This window comes from Opisthocomus hoazin, chromosome 18 (genome assembly GCF_030867145.1).
Source record: "Opisthocomus hoazin isolate bOpiHoa1 chromosome 18, bOpiHoa1.hap1, whole genome shotgun sequence".
NCBI classification, from domain to species: Eukaryota; Metazoa; Chordata; class Aves; order Opisthocomiformes; family Opisthocomidae; genus Opisthocomus; species Opisthocomus hoazin.
The window spans coordinates 7,780,696-7,802,063 of record NC_134431.1 but is presented as its reverse complement, the minus strand read 5'-3'; the positions used below and the strand labels follow the sequence as shown (position 1 = coordinate 7,802,063).

Here is a 21,368-nt window from a genome sequence, read left to right as displayed (position 1 = left end):
TGACACTGAGACCACAAGGGAGAGCAGCAAGATGTTTAAATATCTCATCTGCTGGGTTATGTCACACCACCAGCAGGCTTTTCTTCCATGGTACTGCCAATAAAAAGGGAAGAACATTAACCGACTTATTTTCTGGCTAGGTATCTGACCAGTAATAATGCACTCTGTTACTGCCATCAAAACGGTGTTGACCACATTTTTCTGCAATTCAGTGTATGTACGTGTTTGTGGAGATGCCTTACCCTCTTCTCAACAGGGACTTTGTTGTAGTATCGGATGGAGTCTTTTCCGAGGAAGTCAAACTCAACCACGTATTCCTGGCCATCCAGTTCAGGATGCAGCTTGATATGCTCTACTCTCAGAGAGCAGCAGCCCACCGTGTCAGCTGTCTCTCCTTCTTCTTTTTCATTACCAGCTCTCAGGGCAAGCTACATTTATATCAAGACAAGAGAAGCAAGCATTTCAAACCATCCCAGTAGTGTACGGATGCTAGAAACTTCCAAACACTGCCCTAGAAGCAACAGTGTCCATAAAATTGACATTTTAAAAATTCTAATAAAAAGACAACTAAGTTCTCTTTAAATCTGTTATAAACAACCCTATACTAAAGCCACGTATCTACCAATCTACCAGAATACATCACTTTTTTTAAGAGAAGTTTAAAGCAAGATGTTTTACCAACTTTCGCTCATTAAGCAACTCAAACTCTATGGCAGTTCTGACTAATGGAAATCCATTTCAAAACATCTGATATTTTTTAAAAATCAAACTGATTTCCATGTGAACTCAACCTGGTACAAAGTCATAAAGTTCAGTTATTCACATTCTGTGATCCTACTGCTTCACCACATGCTCAATTAACACACTTTAAATAGCATACAGGACACTGGGTTATGTAAATAATCAAAAGGCTACATTTGGCTCCATAGAATATGTGTTTTAACAGTACTGGCTAAACCAATTTCTAATTTGTGAAGAAAAACCTTCAGTGTTCATAAGAAACCACAGTTACTCAAACCAAAGTTCCCTGGTTTACCTCACACCATTCTGAACAAGATCTAGTTGGTCAAGACATCATACACTACCGAAGCAACAGCTCCCTAGGAACGGGTTTTAAGTAGCTTTAAATGCATCAATATAACTGCAGTTTTTTATGCTGTGGTGAAAAAAATTAGCATAATTATGAAACCTCACGACTGTGACCTCAAACTAAAGAGGTGACAAACCAGCAGAAATTCCCAGCAGGAAAACTGAAACAGCTGGAGACAAAAGGCCCACACAAACTTCCCAGTAATCCAACTGGGCGATTCTGGAACCAGGCTGTGACTTTTGCCTGAACTAAAACAATGCTGCCTGAAATAGCCATGTTCTGTACAATAGTGTATTGGTCTGGATTCCAGGTAATGGGAAGGAAAAGGAGATGGGAGGCTGCCCACCAGGAAGTCTCAGGATACCTTAGTAACAGGGCTCATTTCTGCCACAGGAACAGACACACAGCGCTCGCGAGTATTCCCAGCAGGATGGGGAAGGTAAGAGGAGCGGGCTGGGGAAAGAGCCTTACTTTATCAATGAAGTACAGTGCCACAGCCCTCTGCCGTACTTTCATCTCTTTGGACTTCCAGTCTTCTCGATATTGATTTCGGATTTTATCTACGCACTTCTTCAACCTCCGAGCTGTCTCATACTTCTGCCAGTCCTTCTCACCCTGCAGAGAAAGTTGGAATAGAGTCAGCATTAGGAAGCAGGCAAAGGACCAGTTCCAATCTGCATCTCAAGGCTTTGCGAGTCTCTGTGTGGCAAATGGTGTCACTGTACAAAAGCACTGAGATTTTGCTGCTGAACAGCTCAGTCTCAAACTGTGCTGCCACACAGCTGTAGGTAATTCAGACTTCCATGATATTAAACGCTTCCACGGAAACAACTATAAAGACACAAAAGATATTATGTCTTCTATGCTTCTCAACATATAAATGGCTTCCTCTGCTTTATTCAGATCACACTTATGTTCTTTCAGCTGTGTAATTAAACACCCATAAAACATAAAAGCAACATCAACCGTTTATCCTCATTATTACATATTCAAGCCATGGTAAAGAGAGGGCATGAATTCACAAGGAACAGATTTTTCCCTATACTTGTAAGACAAACCCCTTGTTTCCAATCCAGGAAAAACATCTCTTATAAAAAGACTGCATGAGAAGAACTTAAATCCTATCCCCAAAACTGAAGGCTACTTCTCTTTCAGCAGTTTTATCACTGCTTTTATGGAACTGATCCATTGACTGGTTATTTGCTCCCACAGCGGGGTTTGTTCTCCTTCAAACATGAGCTTCTTATCAGCCTTCTCAGCCAGCAGCCTGGCCGTATTTTTAATTTTACAACTGACTAATTAGCAACCTGTGGTTAGAAAATCACTATGTGATCAGGCAGGGGAAGTTAGGGCCAAAAGTAGGTAAAATATCCACCAGAGCAAGCCTGTTCTTGAATAAATAGCTTCCTTTTCGGTTTACACAGGGTAAAGGATTCCTACTAGGAATGACACAATGATGCTTTTCAATACACATGTTCCAGATTTCATCTGCTCTCCTGTGGAGTAATTGTATTCTTTCATTTCAATGGGGAACTGAAGCACAGGAACTTTACTATGTTTTTCAGTCACAGTGTAGGATAAAACAGCAAGACAGCTTTACTTCCTATCTCTCTCCTAGCCAACAGCTACATTTGCTTCTTGGAGACATGACCAATAAGATTTTTTTTTTTTTTTTTAAACTGGATCTTCACCTTAATTCTTGAGCTAGGGTTCAACATGATGTATTTGATAGAGCCTTGGATGTTCTCGGTCCATGACACCAGCCAGGTAACCTTGTTATCATGCCGGACCTCCTTCCATTTGTGCCCTGGTGGAGGGGGAGGGATCTTGGAATCCCTGCAGAGAATTACAAAACAGCAGATAAGTAGACTTCCACGGCATCAAACACAGAGAAAGTAATGAATACCATCACACAAAGCGAGCACAGGGAAAGAAACTGAGGCAACATAACTACATACTGCCACAAGCAGGCAATCAAGTGGATCAAAGCGAACAGCTGAAGATCAGAAATGTAACTGCTATCAACTGCTGAAGAACCACACTATAGGCGGGAACACGCATTGCTAGGACCAGCTTTGATTTGCTGACACCGCAACAGTGTGGGCACTTATCAGGACAAGACTGAAGAGAAGCCCACCAAACCTTAGCCTTTGACACCAAGGAACACAAAGTAGGTCAACCTAGCTAGAAGAAAACGAATTTCCGGAAATACTGGCAGGAAAGACTGTTTAGGCAGATGTAGGCCACAGGCATGAGGAAGAAAGAATGTTGACAAAGTTCTACATTAAACCCATGATAGCCTTGTTCAGTCTTTGCTTGTATGACTCGGTTACTTATCCATTTAAGATAAGCAGCATGTGTATTTCTACATGCTTGAATATTCCTAGACAGGATTTTAAAAAAGAAGCTATCCTATCTAGAAAGCAAAGCCAAGGTGGGAAGCATCCAGTGCTCACTTGCTGCAGTTAATGATGATGTCTTCTGGCATGATGCGTCTCTTCAACATGCCCATTTTGGGATGGTTCCCACGACCTCGAAAGAGACCCGGAGGTTCAATCTTAAAGTTGGCAATCCTCTCCTTGTGGTTGTCCATCACGCAGTAACCATACTCCTTCAATAGCTCCTCATTCTCCTCTTTGATTTTCTGGAAAAAGCCAACAGCAAAGATGGTATGATACACCCAGCATCACACACACCTCTAAATGCCAACACTTCAAGAATTTTTATATTTAGAATCATAGAAAGTTTTGGGTTGGAAGGGACCCCTAGAGGTCATCTAGTCCAACCCCCCCCGCAGCGAGCAGGGACACCGCTAACTAGATCAGGTTGCTCAGAGCTCTGTCCAACCTGGTCTTGAATGTTTCCAGGGATGGGGCCTCCACCACCTCTCTGGGCAACCCGGTCCAGTGTTTCACAACCCTCATTGTAAAGAATTTCTTCCTTATATGTAGCCTAAACCTACCCTGTTTTAGTTTAAAACCATTACCCCTCGTCCTGTCACTGCTGTCTCTACTAAAAAGATTGTCCCCATCTTTCCTATAGGCTCCCTTTAAGTACTGAAAGGCTGCAATCAGGTCCCCTCTCAGCCTTCTCTTCTCCAGGCTGAACAAGCCCAACTCTCTCAGCCTGTCCTCATAGGAGAGGTGCTCCAGCCCTTGGATCATTTTTGTAGCCCTCCTTTGGACCCACTCCAACAGTTCCATGTCCTTCTTGTGCTGAGGGCTGCAGAGCTGAACGCAGTACTCCAGGTGAGGTCTCACCAGAGCAGAGTAGAGGGGCAGAATCACCTCTCTCGACCTGCTGGCCACGCTTCTCCTGATGCAGCCCAGGACACGGCTGGCCCTCTGGGCTGCCAGCGCACATTGCCGGCTCATGTCCAGCCTTTCGTCTGTCAGCACCCCCAAGTCCCTCTCAGCAGGGCTGCTCTCGATCCTTTCATCCCCCAGCCTGTATTGATAGCGGGGATTACCCCGACCCAGGTGTAGGACCTTGCACTTGGCCTTGTTGAACCTCACGAGGTTCACACAGGCCCACCTCTCCAGCTTGTCCAGGTCCCTCTGGATGGCATCCCATCCTTCTGGTGTATCAACCGTACCACTCAGCTTGGTGTCATCTGCAAACTTGCTGAGGGTACACTTGATGTCGCTGTCCATGTCATTGATAAATATATTGAACAGCACCAGTCCCAGTACGGACCCCTGAGGGACTCCACTCGTCACTGGTCTCCATCCGGACATTGAGCCGTTGACCACTACCCTTTGGCTGCGACCATCCAACCAATTCCTTATCCACCGAACGGTCCACCCATCAAATCCATGGCTCTCCAATTTAGAGAGAAGGATGTTGTGGGGGACCGTGTCAAAGGCTTTACAAAAATCCAGATTTGCAACACACTAATGCTGAAGACCCAACTCAAAACCAGATCCCCATCATGCCAAGTGCTGTATCAAAACACACAGCAGCAGACTGTCCAGAGATGCATTCATAAAATGCAAACAGCACAAACGAACTAGAAAAAGGAAAAGAATGTGCGAAAAGTCACTTAAAACTTGTATCTGACTAAAACAGATTAGGGCTGGTGAAGACAGACACAATTTTGCTACAATAGATGCATGTACCTCTGTCCATATATCACAGCTACAAGGGCAGCCCCAGCACAGTACTGCTGCTTTACAGTCTATATTCAGCATTTGACATCCACTGGACTTTACATCTTGTTGTTTATGTATAAAACCCTCAGATTTCTGTGTTTGAACTCAGCATCAGAAAGCAGGCAGAGAAACGTCTCCAGTCTGCCGCATGTCAAGCCTGTGTCAGCAAATGGTTTCATAAGCAAAACAGTTTCCTAAGTAAAAATGTGCTGAGATTTCACTGCATACTTCTGCGCTTGAACTCTAATTACACAGAAGGAAAATTAATAATGCTGCAGCTCGAAATAAAACATCTGACCCATAGACAGCACTAGTGCGCCAGCTAAGAAACTAACAGAAAAAGCCACCTCTGCTCCATTGTAATAGCTACCACGGACAGGAACCGAGAAGGGCTCACCGCCATGTCCATCAAATAGAAACAGCAGTAAGACACAGGCTCTCTGTTTTGCTGGGACCCCTCTGACCCTAAAGGCCGTACTTCCAAGCTACCAGGCCCCTCATTCTAAGGACAACTAGTGTAGAATTGCAAGAGATCAACTGAGAACTTGGGGCAAGTTTCAACTTCCATTGCAGTTAAGTCTCAAGTCATCTAAAAACTATTTAATTCTCTCCCCACAAGCCACTGTAGTCATGCTACTGGAAAATAAAGTTCTTCCTCCCCGCCTCCCAAAACTGTATTACTTAGTATTTTAAGACTTTTTATCTCATTTCTAATGTCACTGCTGCATCCCTTCCACCATCCCCAATTTTGCCCTCCAAATCCAAGGAGTTTCTAAAATGAAAATCTATCCTTGAGTATCCACTGCTCATTATTGACCAGGGACCAAGTCCCCTATGGACATAGCACCTCTGATTCTCTTTCTTAAGAAGGATCAGGAGCCTTAGTCCTATCAATGTCATTTTAAATGAGGATGAAGATTCAACTGTAAACACAGTGCTATGCCTTCCCTGAGCTGCACAGTAAAGACTCCTACAGTTAACATGAAAGTAATAATCTGAGAACTAGTAAACACTGACTTATAAATGGTAAGGCAGGCAGAGGAATGATTACACAAAGGTGTTGACAAGCCAACTAAGAATCAAGAAGTCTCCTAGGATTCACTCTGGTACCTGTTTCTCCTCCTTGGACATCTGTTTCCTAGCTTCCGACTGAGCTTTGAAATACTGGCTCATGTGGGTGAAGTCGCACTTGTTGAGGCTGGTGATAGTGCTCTTCTCTTCAGGGGTCATTTCCTTGCAGAAAGAAAGTAGCGCTTTAAGTTTTCATATATAGTAAGGTTTCATGCATAGCAGAGCTTACGCTACCCCATGCAGTTTAAACAGGAATAATATACAGGTTCTCACATTAAATCCCCAAGAATCCCCATTCTTGCACATTCTCAATTGTTGCACATGCTCACTCCAGCTAAGGTCAAAGAGAAAAGGACAAGAAGCAGAACATATGGAGCGCTGGCCTTCCAGTGGTCTGCTCTCTGTGAGCGCCGGGCAATGCTGTAGCACCTCCCAAAGCGCTCTCACACCGAACAGTGCCTGGGACTTAACTGATCTAAAGGTTTGATCTGAGGTGAAGTTCTGAGTTTTACATCTTTGGAAGGGGTTTCTTTCGAATACAAAGCTGGCTCTTCAGCAAGGCATCTAACAGTCAGACCAGCTATACCCCATCATGTTGTAACAGGCAAATTTGGCTGGGAGAAGTCTGACTTTGTTGCTTTATAGAGCTATTTATGATGGTGTCCTTCCTGGTGAAACTACAGGACGAACCGGAAACTTCACAGCTACGACTTGAGGCAACTTTTAGTGACCTCAAGCTAACATTCCTGTGCATGGAACAGTAGCCCCTTTTCACTGCCCAGTGCTGAGGAGACACTGGCCATGCCTGCAGCCACTGCAGCCCAGGACAACACGCATACCTTTCTCCAATCTTTGAAAAAGTTTTTCCTGAAGATCTCCTTTGTAGTGTACTCATGATCAAGCATTTTTGCAAAAAATGTGGCAACTTCTTCTGCTTTGGTGCTCAGCTTCATGACTTTACCTGCAAAGAAAGGTCTACTTTTTAAAGAAAACGGTGAACAGGAATTAAAGCCAAAAAGAGGCCATAGTAACTATCTTAAAGGACACTATCTTCACCACAAAGAAGTTTTTCCTAAAAACATTACTTAGTACAGCAAATTGGATGGACAAAGGAAACAGAGAAGCACAATTGCTTGATTTTCATCATAAACATTTTGAAAAAAAGTTTCCTCTGGAATCTAAACATTAAAAAAAGCAATGGTAGTCTGATGAGACGGGTCTGAGACACGCAGGCAGGAAGGGGAAAAGGCCTCCTGCAGGAAACCCTATGCTGAGACACTCCAGTGGTGCGTTCGCTCCTGGGGAGATACTGCTGTTTGAAGTGAAAGAGGCAAGGGATTTTATTAAATTTCATATTCTGGCACTCAGACATATGGGAAATACAGTCTCTGCAGGCCTCTTCTGCCCACAGAATGACTTTGCTTTGGAATACCCCTTCTAGCCTTTAGCTCTTTCTAGCCAGGAAGAGCCCTTCCTATGTATACACCACAAATAGGCTAGAAAGCGATGCCAAATATTTAACTCCCCTTCATCGCAGGGAAACATGTCAGGATTCTGCTAATCGCTCCCTTTGCTGTAGGAATGCACTCCTGTGTCTCCAAACTAGACATTTATAAGCAAGACTGAGCTTTCGGTGAATGGAGAGGTCACATTCCAGCTCATCTGCAAGACTGCAGTACAAAGTGAAATTGCAGCAAGGGCAGACTTCAAAACCGAAGGGAAAAGAGGCTGCTGCAACACTGAATCTGTGGATTCGACATCTAACATTCATATCGAGCGTCTTTTTGGCCCAGACTGCATTCCCAACGACATCTGAGGTGCCAGTGATCCCAGTGAAGGATTTGGCATGCAGCTCACATCTCCAGCTAGTTGCAAGAAATATTTAAAGTCCCAGTGGGCTGGCAGACAGTCAACACCTGTGGATTTTTTAACAACCATTTTACTGCACAGAAGTGAATACAAGAAACCCCACTGTTGACTCCATGCTCTTGGAAAAAAAATACCACACTTTTGATTTACTACATGTTTTAAGAAGTTGCATCATCTCCAAAATTCAAGCATGGGAGTGAGCTATAAAGCCTTAAGATCTATAAACCCTCGTAAAACAGGACTTAGCAAAATGTCCTCCCAACGATCTGAGAATATTCCACAATTAAATTAAACCAACAGCAACTCTTGCCAAAAATACAGCATTTGTTTGCTTATAACAGGAAATGGGGGAAGGGAGAGACAGCAAGGGAAACGGTTTTTCCAAGCTGCAAGTCTAGCTTGAAAGAGGCTATCAAGTTAGTAACATGTTCTAGGGCTAAAATGACCGATATTTTTCCCAAATAGCTGAAGGCTCAGTCACCTTTATCTAATCACTTTAGAATATATTTCATTGGACCCAATTTCCTCCTTCTGACAAAGGTTTGAAAAAGCGCTCAGTAACACGGCTGGATATTTAGAGAAAAAAAAGAGAGTTTTATTCCAGAGACATGAATGCTAGCTACCCGACTTAAAAACTGAAAACCAGAGACCAACCAGGGGACATAATGAGCAGAAGAGACGACATGGCCATGACTGCAATGCAACTGCCACCATCTGCTCTCCTACCTTGCCCCATCTACAGAAAAACACGTAAGTTCAAGCCGCCGGTGGGGTACGAGCAGTAGCTTGTTAACCCACAGTTACGCAGACGTATAGTCAAGCCCTGAAAGGTGGCTTTGGCATTTCATGCTCCTTCACTGAGTCTGGTATGGTAGGCACTAACAATAGCTCCAGCAGTCATTATGTCAGATGAAAAGAGACAGTCTCACCAAAATGCAATCACTAGGCAAGGGACAGTTTCCTCCAGTGAGAGCCTGCAGCCTGGCCAGCCACAGCGCGATTATTGGACTCTACAAATCATCCTAGGATAATCTTGAAATTAGACGATGCCTTGTAAGCACAGACAGTGGCTCTCAGCAGCTTCTGTGTAAATCAGATATCTGACTTTTTTTTTTGTCTAGTTTCTCAAGGAAGACTTATGCAATTGCTTTATTTGACAGACCCCCCTGCCCGCCTCGTAATTGTTGAGCCTATTGATGAATTTCTCTTCTGACAGAGACAGAGGTTGCAGAAATCCCTGCACTTCCTAGAGGTTTTGTGAAATAGATGGCTAGACAGAAGAGGAGCTTACTGCTGCCTGCACCGAAGACATCACAATAGTGCACTTTGCCCCTCTCCTCTTCTCTAGACAGCAGGAGAGATTATCGTACATTCTCCAATACAGGAAAAAAAATTCCAACTTTGTATCAAGTTCACATAAAACCCTAATAAAGCAGTCTGTAGACATCCCTGATCACTGTGCTACTTCCTTGGAGGTAGCCTTTACTAGGATGCATTATGTTTACTTCACTACATTGTTGCTGAAAATGAATGCCACCTATTTCCCAGCATTTAAAAACACTGTGTCATGTCACATGAAAACAGCACGTTGCTCCTGGAAGAGTTCCATGTGCAGATGTCCCCTTCACCAAAAATTACATTTTCATCCATTCAAATGCCTCTCACTTGATTCAATCCCGGGTTAATTTGATCCTTCATTTGACACGATCACAGGACTAAAAGGAAACACACGGGTCATCCAGTTCGGTCTCCAGCAGGCATCACACCCTATAATCCCTTCCATACGAGCCTCTAACAACCAGTCAGCCCAGCACGGTAGAATCCCACATCAATTAGGTCTGCCACACAAAATGGTTAGTGAGTGGGACCATGACTTACACCAGAGCGCTGTGTCCTTGTGGCCAGGATCATCCCATGCATTCCTACAAGACCCTAACAATCTGTATCAAAATTTGTCTTTTAGTCTGCTCATGCCACTAAATGATGAGGAATTTCATCACAGATTATGGAAGATGCAGTTCATAAGGTTAAAGAAAACAGAGCAAGCCTATAGGTGACCAGTGATGAAGTAGCTACAATTATGTACTCTAGTGGTTATACACGGCTACTCTCAGGCATAAGATACTCCCATACTGTTATGTAACCTGAGAGATTTACCACTGGAACAGAGTGAGAACAAGTTCATGTCTGTTAGCAACTCCGCAGAATTCAGCAGGCTGTTTCTTGACTTCTACAGATCGCTCCTTCCCTTAGGCATTAAGGAGCTGCTTCTAAGCTAACCACTAAAACAAAAACGCCTCATCTCTTCAGTCCCCAGAACACCACCACAATACCCTGAGAATGTTTATTTCTCTTCCCAACAAGTGGAAACAGATTAACTTACCATCATAATAAAACTTGACGTTTTCAGGCAGAGGTTCGTATGGTGGAGCAAATACAGGACCGCTGTGCTCTAGGAACTTCCATTTAATACCTTCAGGGTAGCGCTCTTCTTCCCACCTTCAAGAGAGAAATATAAACCAATACAATTTTAAGCTCCTGATCTTCATTACTAAGCGGGTGTAAGAGTATGTTAAAGAAAATCACCAAGCAATCATTGCTTTGCCAGGCACAGACCAAGTACAAATATTCAATGCATTGTCACCACTTTTTTCTTTTATTTTTTTAAAAAAAGCACGGCCACATCCATGAACAGAACACCTTGGGTCGCACGTTATCTGACAACACCATAGTCCTTACCTCCCACTGCCGTTTTCACAAAACCACACAACTGAAAAAGCTTAGAACTTAGGAAAATGAAGAATCCAGCCTTGTAAAGCAGCCAGGATCATGCCAAATTAGAGTCAGCTGTGATCTAACATCAGGTCCAGGCTGCCTGCTCAGCAAAGCCAAACAATTGTAGTATATTATACAGCTGCTTTCAGATGTGGACAAATATGCCATTAAGGGCAGAGGTAAAGAAACAGATGTTCATTTACGACCTAAATGAGAACAAACCTGCTTGGATGAGAAAGACTTAAAACCCGCTCTGTCATTTTAAATTCATTCCAATTCTTTGGGTAAGAAAAGCATACTTGAAGAAAAACAGAGTAGCACAGGAGAACTGAAAACTTGCCTTAAAGCACCTCTATAAAAATGTTTACAAATGATGCATTAGGCACCACAACAAAGCAAGGTAGGCGCCACCAACCCCACGTTCCAACTGAACAAACTCCCAGGGTCAGCAATTCATCTAAAGAAGAAAGGGGTCCCACCAGGCCAGTATCCCCCGCCCCCCAGTTCCCAGTACCCTGTGTCCAAGCCACTCCACATTCCTCCCCTCCCCTCTACACTTCTTCCATGATTACCAGAACATCACTGCTACATGCTGCTGGCACAGGATTCCCTGCTGAGAAAGGCTATTTTACCTTAGTGATTAATCAGCTGGAAGACCATTAACCTGTCACAGCACTTAGTCTTTGAATTGCCCAGACAACTTTGTTGAGCAGTCATGACAATAAAAAAAAGTTTAAGCTTCCCTCTAGTGTCAGCCCTATGGAGTAGTCCCATTCTGGGTGCAACAGCAGCTGAGAAAAGACACACATGTATTGCACGCATCTCAGGAACTGTGATGCACAAATATAGATCACTTCATCCCTAACGAGATAACAAGGTCACTGTACAGAAGATCAGCACTGTATAAAGAAAAGAAGAGCTTCTTTTAGCAGACGCTCAAAGTGCTTCACTGGTGCCTGTACATCAATAATTCAGGAACAACAATTGTGTGGGACACAGTATTTTGCTGTAGTTAGAAAGGCACCATCTTCGACCACAGCACCAGACCCGACTTTCTCACCAGAAGCGCAGTAACACCTCCGCAGCCAAACGCACGATACCAGCTATCAGCACAAAACCTGCACGTCAGATTTCAGTCCCTGGCTAGAAAGACGGCTTGAGTAAACCTTGTTGATACAAGAAACAAATATTGACATTTGAAGTCTATATCCCAAATATTTACATTTCTAATGATTGTTTTTAAAATTAATTAGAAGCTAGAAATCTAAATATTTTGTCAAACATAGGCCTAGGATCTTCCACGCAGAGGCTCTTTCCAGCAAAACAGATATAAACCATTCACCTCTCCTCCCAGCCAGAAAAAGGCTATCCTCTCTGACAATGAGTATTTTTCTTCTGGTAAGGGGGAAAAAAAAAAGAAAAAAAAAAAATCAAGGAGATCATTCACAGTGGTTACTACTTCACAAGACAGGTTTGCCATCCTTGCATTTCAGCTATGGCTTTTTAATATTTATCACTCTGGTATTTACTTCATGAGAAATTCCTCTACCCATTCCTGTTCTTTTATAAAGGATGCATGCAAAAGGAGCACTAGAGAGGCAGTAGTTTAAATAGACAGCTGAAGCTCATGGTGCCTTTTGGGAGGGCTACAAGAAAGCATGGGATCCACGGGATGGTTTCTCAGCCCAAAGCTATCAGATAGTTGGCCAGCAAAAGATCACAAACCATTCCCAGTCCCACCTTCACCTTCCTAAAGCTGGTACAAAAGCATTAAGACAAAAGGCAAAAGGGAGCCTCCTGAGGTCAGCCGACTTTTCATCATCCTTTGGTTTTAAACAGAAAAAGCACTACAACAACACTGCCCAAGGTAGCTCCTGTTCCTAAAGCAACGTTCTACAAATGATTTTGTGGGAGCAAGGAGAATGCTGCATATTAGGAAAGCTGCCTTACTGATTTCAGCATAAACTGTGCTAATTGGCCATACAGGTTCCTCAATTAAATCCCATATCAAGCCTGTTTAAGAAGGCCAGGGTAGCTCACGAAGGTAGAGTTGGGGAGGGTTTTTCAAGCGGAATGAAAATAGATAAGATTCTTATGAAAAAAAATCCCAAACACAACCATAAAAAAAACCACAAAAAAACAAAACAACAGAATACACCTTAGGGATATGTTGTTTCAAGGAAATGAAATTGCTGTAACACAAGGTGGGAGAACGGCTCATAAGGTATACTTCTGGATCACGTATTCTTCACACACTGACAGAGTGTGAAAATGACCTCTAAAAGAGCTCCACACGGTGATGAATGAGGCCAAGGCCTTGGGAATGTCTAGCATCAAGTATTCACATAAGCGAGGATAAAAATGCTCAAGGCAGCAAGCACTTATGGAAGTAGCCAAAAAGACACCAGACATTCAGAAAATTGACTCAGATGGAACATAAAATGCCCTAAGAGACACAACTGAAGTGCAGCTGAAACCCTGTCCAGCAAAGACAGGCTACAGGCAGCTGCAGATGGACGACAGCAACATCAGCGGAGGGCTGCAGTTACCTACTGCCAATTTTGCAGAACATGCTTTCACAGGCAGTTTTCCTCAGCAGTAAGCACAAATCGCAGAGCTTAACACAGCTACCTGGGACTGCGCTGCCCAGGCACGTGAGGGGAAAACAGCACAGCTTTCCAGTAAAGATTGCTGTTAAAGGATACAGACTACAACAAAAGGGAGCTGTGGTAACAGAATATTAAGTTAGATAGAACCAGCAAGGGCAGCTGAGACAAAGCCAAAAAGACAGCAGATCATTAAGGCTTAAAGAGACCTTCTGTAGCTTCCCATTGCTTCATGTCCCTGTAGTTTGTTAATGTCAAAGCACATTAAAAATATGCTGTCAAAGAGATCAATAAAAAAGTGGATTGCTCAAAAACATCAGCATTGTTTTGGGGAGGGGCATGAAAATCTAATTTTTAAGAGAGTATACAAGTATGAAAAAGATATGCAAGTGCTGATGTTCTGAGGAAGCTGTGGCAATCACAGAGAAATATGCAAAGACTACAAACACTACAGAAAAAATCATCTTTTTAAAGGTGAATCAGTAACAGTGACAATGAATAGGTAAAAGGCTGAACCTGAAAGGACTGAAGAAGATTGCAAAGGCATTCCCCAACACTACAGATCTATTAAAACCAGCCAAATGATCTGAGAAAAGAAAATGCTCATGGCAGCATCATCCCCAAAAGGTCATAAAAATACATTACAGGAGATCATAGGCATGCAGAAAATACATGCTTTTGAAAACCACATATGCATTAAACTGAGGGAAGTACTAAAGCCCAAACTTCAAAACACACAAGAGCTCCTCAAATCCATCAATAACAATAGCTTAAATTACTGTGGGTAGTTAAAAAATAAAATCCAGCAGGTTTCTTACACAGAACACTACTGATGCAGCACAATACTGTCTTCTGAATGAACCACAAAAGTTCAGATTTATTTAGAAAAGGTTCTAAAAAAATTGAAGAGTGAGCGAAAGCACAACTTCAGTTCCTCAGTGATGTTACTTTAGGATCCTGGGCAAGACAGAAAAGGCTTTCCATTCCAAACTTATTTTCAAAATTCATTTTCCAAACAGCCCAAGCTTAACCGGTCACTTGACCACCTTCAATTTTTGTGCCAGAGGCAGGCGCAGTTTTGAGAGGCACACAATTGACATCCAGCTAGAATTAAATGGTAGACAGCCTCTCATGTATGTAACAGGTAAGATCTACTAGAGTACCAGTTAATATATCCGCACATATTTTTATATTCCTGCTGATACCCCAAGCCCACAAGTTTTCATATTGCTATGAAGAGTGTCAGCAAGGAGCAGGTTCCAGGCACAAGAACACCAGTAACTGATCATTACAGATTTGTTATGATCGGATTACAGATTACAGCCTCTATGTTCTACAGCTAGGGAAAAAAAGCCCCCATAAAAAACTTATTTCTGGTTTTAGGTATACCAGAAAAGGTATTTCACTTCTACTTCAGAGGATGAACATAGTGAATCAGCTATTTATTTAGAGCTTACCAGAACATAAGCCAATTATTCAGAACAAATCCTCGTGAATCAACGAAAGAGAAAGTCAGATGTGCTTACTCAGTCAGCATGGGAGGTAACAGGGAAAGTCCAGGTGCAGAAGGTAGCCTACATCATTGATATATAGTTACCATTTCCATTTTTGCTCCTCTTCTTTTTTTGGCTTCTTTCTCTTGTCCGCTTCAGGGACTTTCTTATCTTTACTCTTAACTTTCTTTGCTTTGCTGTCCTGCAAAATGAGTAAGAATCTGTTAGAACAAGCTACTGTATTCCCCTCCTCCCTGAAAAGACGTTTTAAAACTAAAAGACTGTCTCTTGGGGTACATAAGTTTGACCACAAACAACTGAATTCCTGCAGCCTCGCTACATAAATGCGCTCTCAGATCATCCTATTAAGTCAAAGTGTGCTGATGGTCCCACTTAAGTTTTAAGACAAATTCTTTTACTTTACACTTGGGACATGCTAAGTGCACACACAGCCAGTTATTCTGCCACACCTGATAAGCGGCAAGTCTGGGCCATAGTAATGTGATTGCTTAGTTATAGAAACACCTCCTTGGCCTGCACTAGTGTGTTTAGTCTGGCAAATGCTACAGAGCACACTCACACCACTGTGAGGCTGCTTCTGGGAAGATACTGGTATTTGCTCACTATGGAGACACTTTCACTGAAGGGAAGCATTAACCACGTTGCCAGGAGGTGCTTGCAACATACACCTCACAAGGGTATCTCTGCTAGATGGAGTGTAGCTCATTAGTCTCAAATCACGGCTAACCTCTCTTCGCCAAGTCCCTCTCCAAAGACATTTCCACCCTAGGTGCCATCTACAAGCTTTAAGAGTCTTTCTAGCAGCTAATTTCAGTTTCATCTCCTCTGCTTTTCAACAGTGCTACATCATCTGTGCAATTACCAGATGTTGTTGATAAGGCTCCTCTACCCTCTGCACGCTACTTCACAAAATGACTATGAATTGCCTGGAACAGGCTGGAAGTTCACGTCCTGTAGGCATCTTCTCCATCCATTGTTTTAAGAGTAGGAGAGAAAGTTTTCCTGACTTTTTATACATGATGGTTCAGGTAAGTCAACCTGCACCATAGGTGGGGATCTACCACATGTAGCTTTGTCCCAGCCCGGCCCCTGCATCAGATTCCCCTTGCTCTACATAATTCAATACCAAATTGTGAGCCTTGCTTTTCTTGATCATAGAAATAAACTTGTCTTTCACATTACCTCTTCTTCCTCTAGCTTCCTTTTCTTTGCTTTCTTGATGTCTTCTGTTTTGATTTTCTTGGGTTTGTACTCCGCACTGTAGGAACAAAGAGACTAGATGATGAAAACAATCAATTTTTCAGTACAAAAAACAAAGAGGAGTCATATACATACAACGTCTGTGTGCACAAGTTCATAATATTTCTGGCATATTTCATTTCTAAAGAATATAATTTTATGCCCCACTCTCCCAGTCCAGCAAAACAGCCTACAAAACCCTAAAACCCAGAAGCTGTTACTGTGAATACCTCTCCCCAAGTTTCAGACTGCTGAAGCAAAAATCTTCCTGGAAGAACTGATTCAAAATTATTAGCGGCCACCCAGTGATTACATCAGATGGGATAAATGAGCAAAAGCTTAGTGGCATGTTCTATCCCCAACTCCTTTTCCAGTCACCAGTCTGGGATCTGCCCACAAGGCTCGCTTTTTGCACCCCCCACTAGTTGTAACAATACCAAAATTGACAACTGGCAAATTCTTAATCTTTCCATTGCAGACATGAGATGGGAGGTCACAAAAACTTAACAGAAGGCAGCAAGTGATTACGCAAAAGAAAAGATGTCACACCCATTGCTCTCAGAAGCTGCGAAATACCACATAGGGACAGAATGCCAGTATGGTTAAACCCTTCCAACCCTTTAACTCCAGACTGCTGGAAAGCTGACGCTATCTAAAGAGCTGGATGCACATGGATGGTGACAGATCACAGCACGATGTAACCATGCTCTTATTATACTGGGTAGGTTACTATATCAGGCAAACATCATGCGTATTTTTCTTTAGATTTAAGAGACAAAAATCCTCAGTGTAACCCACGACACATTTACACTCCACACGAATCATGCCAAGCAGTGCAGGCAAACCTCCTCCACAGCCCCAAACAGGTTGATTATGCATTTTCTTCCTCTTGTGCAGTCATTTCCTCACCCAACAGAAACCACTGCAGCCACTTCTCTAGCATTAATACCTCACTTGCTCAGATTTATGTCTTCGTCGGTGTCTTTTAGCTACCTATCTTCTGCTTTTCTTCTTTACTAGCACTGCAACATTTCACAGCACCATCTGCAGACGGAGGTAACGTATTTTGCCTTGGACACCACAAACACTATCCTTGCCCTGCTCAGAGAACTTGTAACAGTGTAGGGAGTCTGGTCTCAGACCTCCAGTCACCCATCTGAACAAGTCTGCGCTGACGGCCTGTAACCCCACCTGCACCCTCAATGTTATCTTTTTCAAACCAAAGGCAAACATCCAAGTCACCAGCACCCATGCCACTTACTCATCATCTTCTCGAGGTCTCTTCAGGGGTTTGGAGTCCTCTTTCGGAGACGCGTAAAACCCATCATCATCTGGTTCATCTTTAATACGTGGTGGACTACAAAAAGAAGCAAAGAAAGGCGGTTCTAACTTCAAAGAGGAAGTTTTTTGGAAACCAGCAACAACTCAGTTTTAAGAAATGACCATTTGCAAAATGGGCATGTTTTCCACTCCTGCAGAGTGCTGTCATCCTAAGACCCCAAAAACCTGAAGTGTGTCATTCTCTGAATAGCCACAAGACAGCATAAGGAGAGAGTCTTTCAGTGTCTATGTATCTGCCACTTCTCAAGCAACATCATGATCGACATCCACTGCTTAGATTTCACTCTGTTTGAGGTTTTGCGTAAAAACAGCTGTAGCTTCCAGCACTTTCAAATATACTTAAAAAAAAACTTGAAAGACATGCATGTGTGCAGTCAAATAGAGGACATTATTTAGTTTCAACTCAATATTGTTTTTGAGCCTGATAAGAACAAAAAAGATTATAAGCCAAACAAAGATCTGAAAGCTATTCCCCTGAATCTTTTGCCAACTAAATACTGAGGCATGTGAAAAACAGAAAAGGAAAGATTTGGCAAAGCTAAATTGATCAGTCTCTTTTTCACTACCCAAACTACAAGAAGCAAATACTCCTGTCCCTTTCAGCAGACCGCAAATATTAAATTAGGCTCAACATTCTCAGCCATAATGTCCCAAGACACCAGTAATAAGAAAAAAAAAAAAAGAATCTGAGTGCAAGAGAGACTATCCCTTTAAATAAACTTCTTATTTCCAGGTTTCACAGAAGCACTTCACTTATCTTCATAAGGAAAAAGAGGTCTTATGGAGTCTAAAATTACATTTTGAAGCACTTAGTGCTGCTCCACTCAGGTAGAAAAAGTAACAGTGCAATCTTGGGCTTTCCTATTCATATTCAATCAGCAATTTCTGTAACAAACTGACTCAGTTTCCAAGTCAACATGCGGGTTTTGCAATTGGATAGAGTGGGAGAAAAAAGCAGCATTCTGCTTTGGAGATCGCAGTCAGCAAGAGACATTCTGGAGTCTTGTTTTAGTCGGTAACATGCCCATGAAGCAGAACAAGGCAGTTTGCTCCTTCACAGCTGTAAAGCCACTGCAGTGCTGGCAGATGCAACTCAGGGGAAATAGATACATGCTGCTGTAAGAAGCCATTTCTGTGGCACTGCCTGCGATTAACTGAGACACAAGTCTGCAGCATGTAGACAGCTGCAAAACATCTATGGAAAAAGAAGTGTTTGTCCCATTTAATTTATTTTCCCTTCCAGGCAGAAATCTAGATCTACCGTTCATTAAGCTGCTAGGAATTTTATCTAGCCTATTTTAACACTGAAATATTTCGCAACATTTCGTAATAGCGGGAAATAAAGTGTGATTATATTAAAAGTAAGGAGCTGCATGACCAAGCTGAACCTTGACTTGCATTGTTCCCAAGACTGTAACATTGCTCATCCTACCAAGTCTTAAGGAAGAAAATCAAAACCATCTGACCGAGGACATCATCTCTGGTGAATTTGTAAAAGAACATTTCAGCAGGAAAAAAAGAAAATAATTACTTTACTCTTAGCCAGCTTTTGGCCCTGGAGAGGGCACAATTGTGATGGCTCCTCTAGGCTTTCCTTCAACACACAAAAAAATGCTCTTGGACCTAAAAAGGACCCAGTTACTTGACAGGAGAACATCCAACGTCCCTGGTGAGATCAGCACATGCATGCAACTCTGATAAATAGTAGAGGCTAGAAAGAGTTATTACTAAGTGTCTCCTACACCACAAAATACCTAAAACGTCATTGCTCTCTCTTTCCAGAGCATCCCCAAAAGTGCCTGGAGAGGGCGCCTCTTCCCTGTGCCAAGCATAACTCCTTAGTTTGCATTTTTAAATAGGAGTAAGAAAATCAAACAGATGGAGGAACTCAAATCAAGAGGGCATATTCAAAATACGCAAAGAATAACTAACAGGCATGGACTACACAGGTGTCTGCTCCCAAACTCTCTGCGTCCACAGAACATGGTGAGACTGGAAGGATTTTTTTTTTTTTGGAAGTGGATTCATAAAACTGGACACACGACTGAAAGCTTTTCTTGACTTACAAATACGAACACACGCATCCACCATACCACAGGTCTCCAGTAAGTCAAGGGACCGGAATTATCACCTCAAAAATAACCAACGGCTGGATTTAAACAAGTCACAAGAGATCTTCGTTGGTCAACTATTAAGAAAAGGTACTCTTCTATCAATTGCTCTCACTTCAGGTTTTTAATATGACTACTTAGTGATGTCTGATACAACACCGAAGTCCAGGAAGCTCTATTATTAGCAGGACTTTCGTAGAGTAGGATATCTAGGGATTTTCTGAAGGTACTTCTGATTTTACACAAGCATCCTCCTTACTCATCACTCCTCTGCAAAGGCTTTAGGCTGTAGTCACTTACAGAAGAGACACTCAGAGGCAATCTGGACTTTCTTTGCAAGGCCCTGTCTCCAGAAGACTGCCTGAAGGATTCCAGTACCAATTTTACAACAGAGGTTCTTTCGACTCCAGCTACCAATGTTTCTATAGTTCAATCTGTCCTTGGCAGAATTCACCTATTTAAACCTTTGACAAACCCAGCATGTGCGGGCAGATACCAGGTATCCAACAGCTCCCATCTCCAGTTACTAGGTAAGTAGATCAATTACCAATTCCCGTAATTGAAAAGAATACATCGTCTGAAGGGGTCAAAAGCATTCCAAGACTTTCCAAGACGAAGTGAGAGGAGTCTAATACTGAGCAGCTAAGAAAAGTCAAACTGCTACTTTTTCATACTGTAGACCTGATATCTTACCTGGAGAAACCATTTTCCTTTTCCTTCTTTATTTTTATATCACCAGAAGATGATTTCATCTGAAAAACATAAAAAAGTAGGTGCTGATTAACAATGCCCAGAGCACCTTAACATTTTTCCAACATGCAACACAGGCAGGGTATTTAACTTGGCAGAAGTAACCAAAGGGCACTATGACTATCTTCAGCCCCTGTAACCCTTAGTGACCCTATATGACACACCAAAAAGGCAACATCTTCTGTATGTCTTCAGTCAACTCACCATTTTCCGGCCCTCCAATTTCATCAATAGATTGGAGTTGAGTGTATAGCTTGTCCTTGCACAGAAAGAATGTACTCTAACAGATTTTTCTCCTTTATCTCTGAATCTAAGCTTGACAAAGTGAAAAATAACAGGGGAAAAAATGTGGAGGCAGTGGACACAGCTCCACCATGGAACTATTTCCATTCACAGTACCTGCAGATGAAGCCCCTGCATGTTCGTATCTAGCACTCCACAAACCAAGCCTCTGGGTCAGCGCTGGGATAGTTCTCTCCAGGTTGATAAAAATTTGGAAGTATGAGCTGCATCTAATCCACTGAGTTTGTACCATTCAGTAGTATAAACCAGAACTATCCTCTTGGCTTCCCCACATGAGACACCTACCTTCTCTTCCTTTCTCTTCTCCTTGTCTTTATCTTTGTGTTTGTCTTTGTGTTTCTCTGAGCTGCCATCTTTGTGTTTGGTTTTCTCCTTGTCTTTGTGTTTCTTTTCCGAGGAATCTTTGTGCTCACTACAAGACAAAAGAGTATGTTTGCAGAGGGGGACACATGAGGATACTTGATCAACACTAGCAACTTCCATCAATAAAGAGTCACAGGTTTTGATGGTTACAAACCCTACAAAATTAGGGATCACCTTAACAGGAA

General features: G+C 42.5%; 1 protein-coding gene across 1 annotated transcript in view; it reads right to left on the bottom strand.

The window, feature by feature from the left end:
• Positions 1-21,368, bottom strand: part of TOP1 (DNA topoisomerase I) — a 69,631-nt gene that overhangs the window by 6,993 nt on the left and 41,270 nt on the right. The window contains exons 4-15 of the mRNA XM_075438604.1: positions 21,106-21,232; positions 20,461-20,519; positions 17,577-17,672; positions 16,259-16,334; positions 15,160-15,257; positions 10,565-10,680; positions 7,152-7,273; positions 6,352-6,474; positions 3,547-3,734; positions 2,782-2,926; positions 1,562-1,705; positions 243-428 (exon numbers count right to left, since the gene is read on the bottom strand). Of these exons, the coding sequence (XP_075294719.1) occupies positions 243-428; positions 1,562-1,705; positions 2,782-2,926; positions 3,547-3,734; positions 6,352-6,474; positions 7,152-7,273; positions 10,565-10,680; positions 15,160-15,257; positions 16,259-16,334; positions 17,577-17,672; positions 20,461-20,519; positions 21,106-21,232 (1,480 nt within the window). The remainder of the gene's footprint in view (positions 1-242; positions 429-1,561; positions 1,706-2,781; positions 2,927-3,546; positions 3,735-6,351; positions 6,475-7,151; positions 7,274-10,564; positions 10,681-15,159; positions 15,258-16,258; positions 16,335-17,576; positions 17,673-20,460; positions 20,520-21,105; positions 21,233-21,368) is intronic.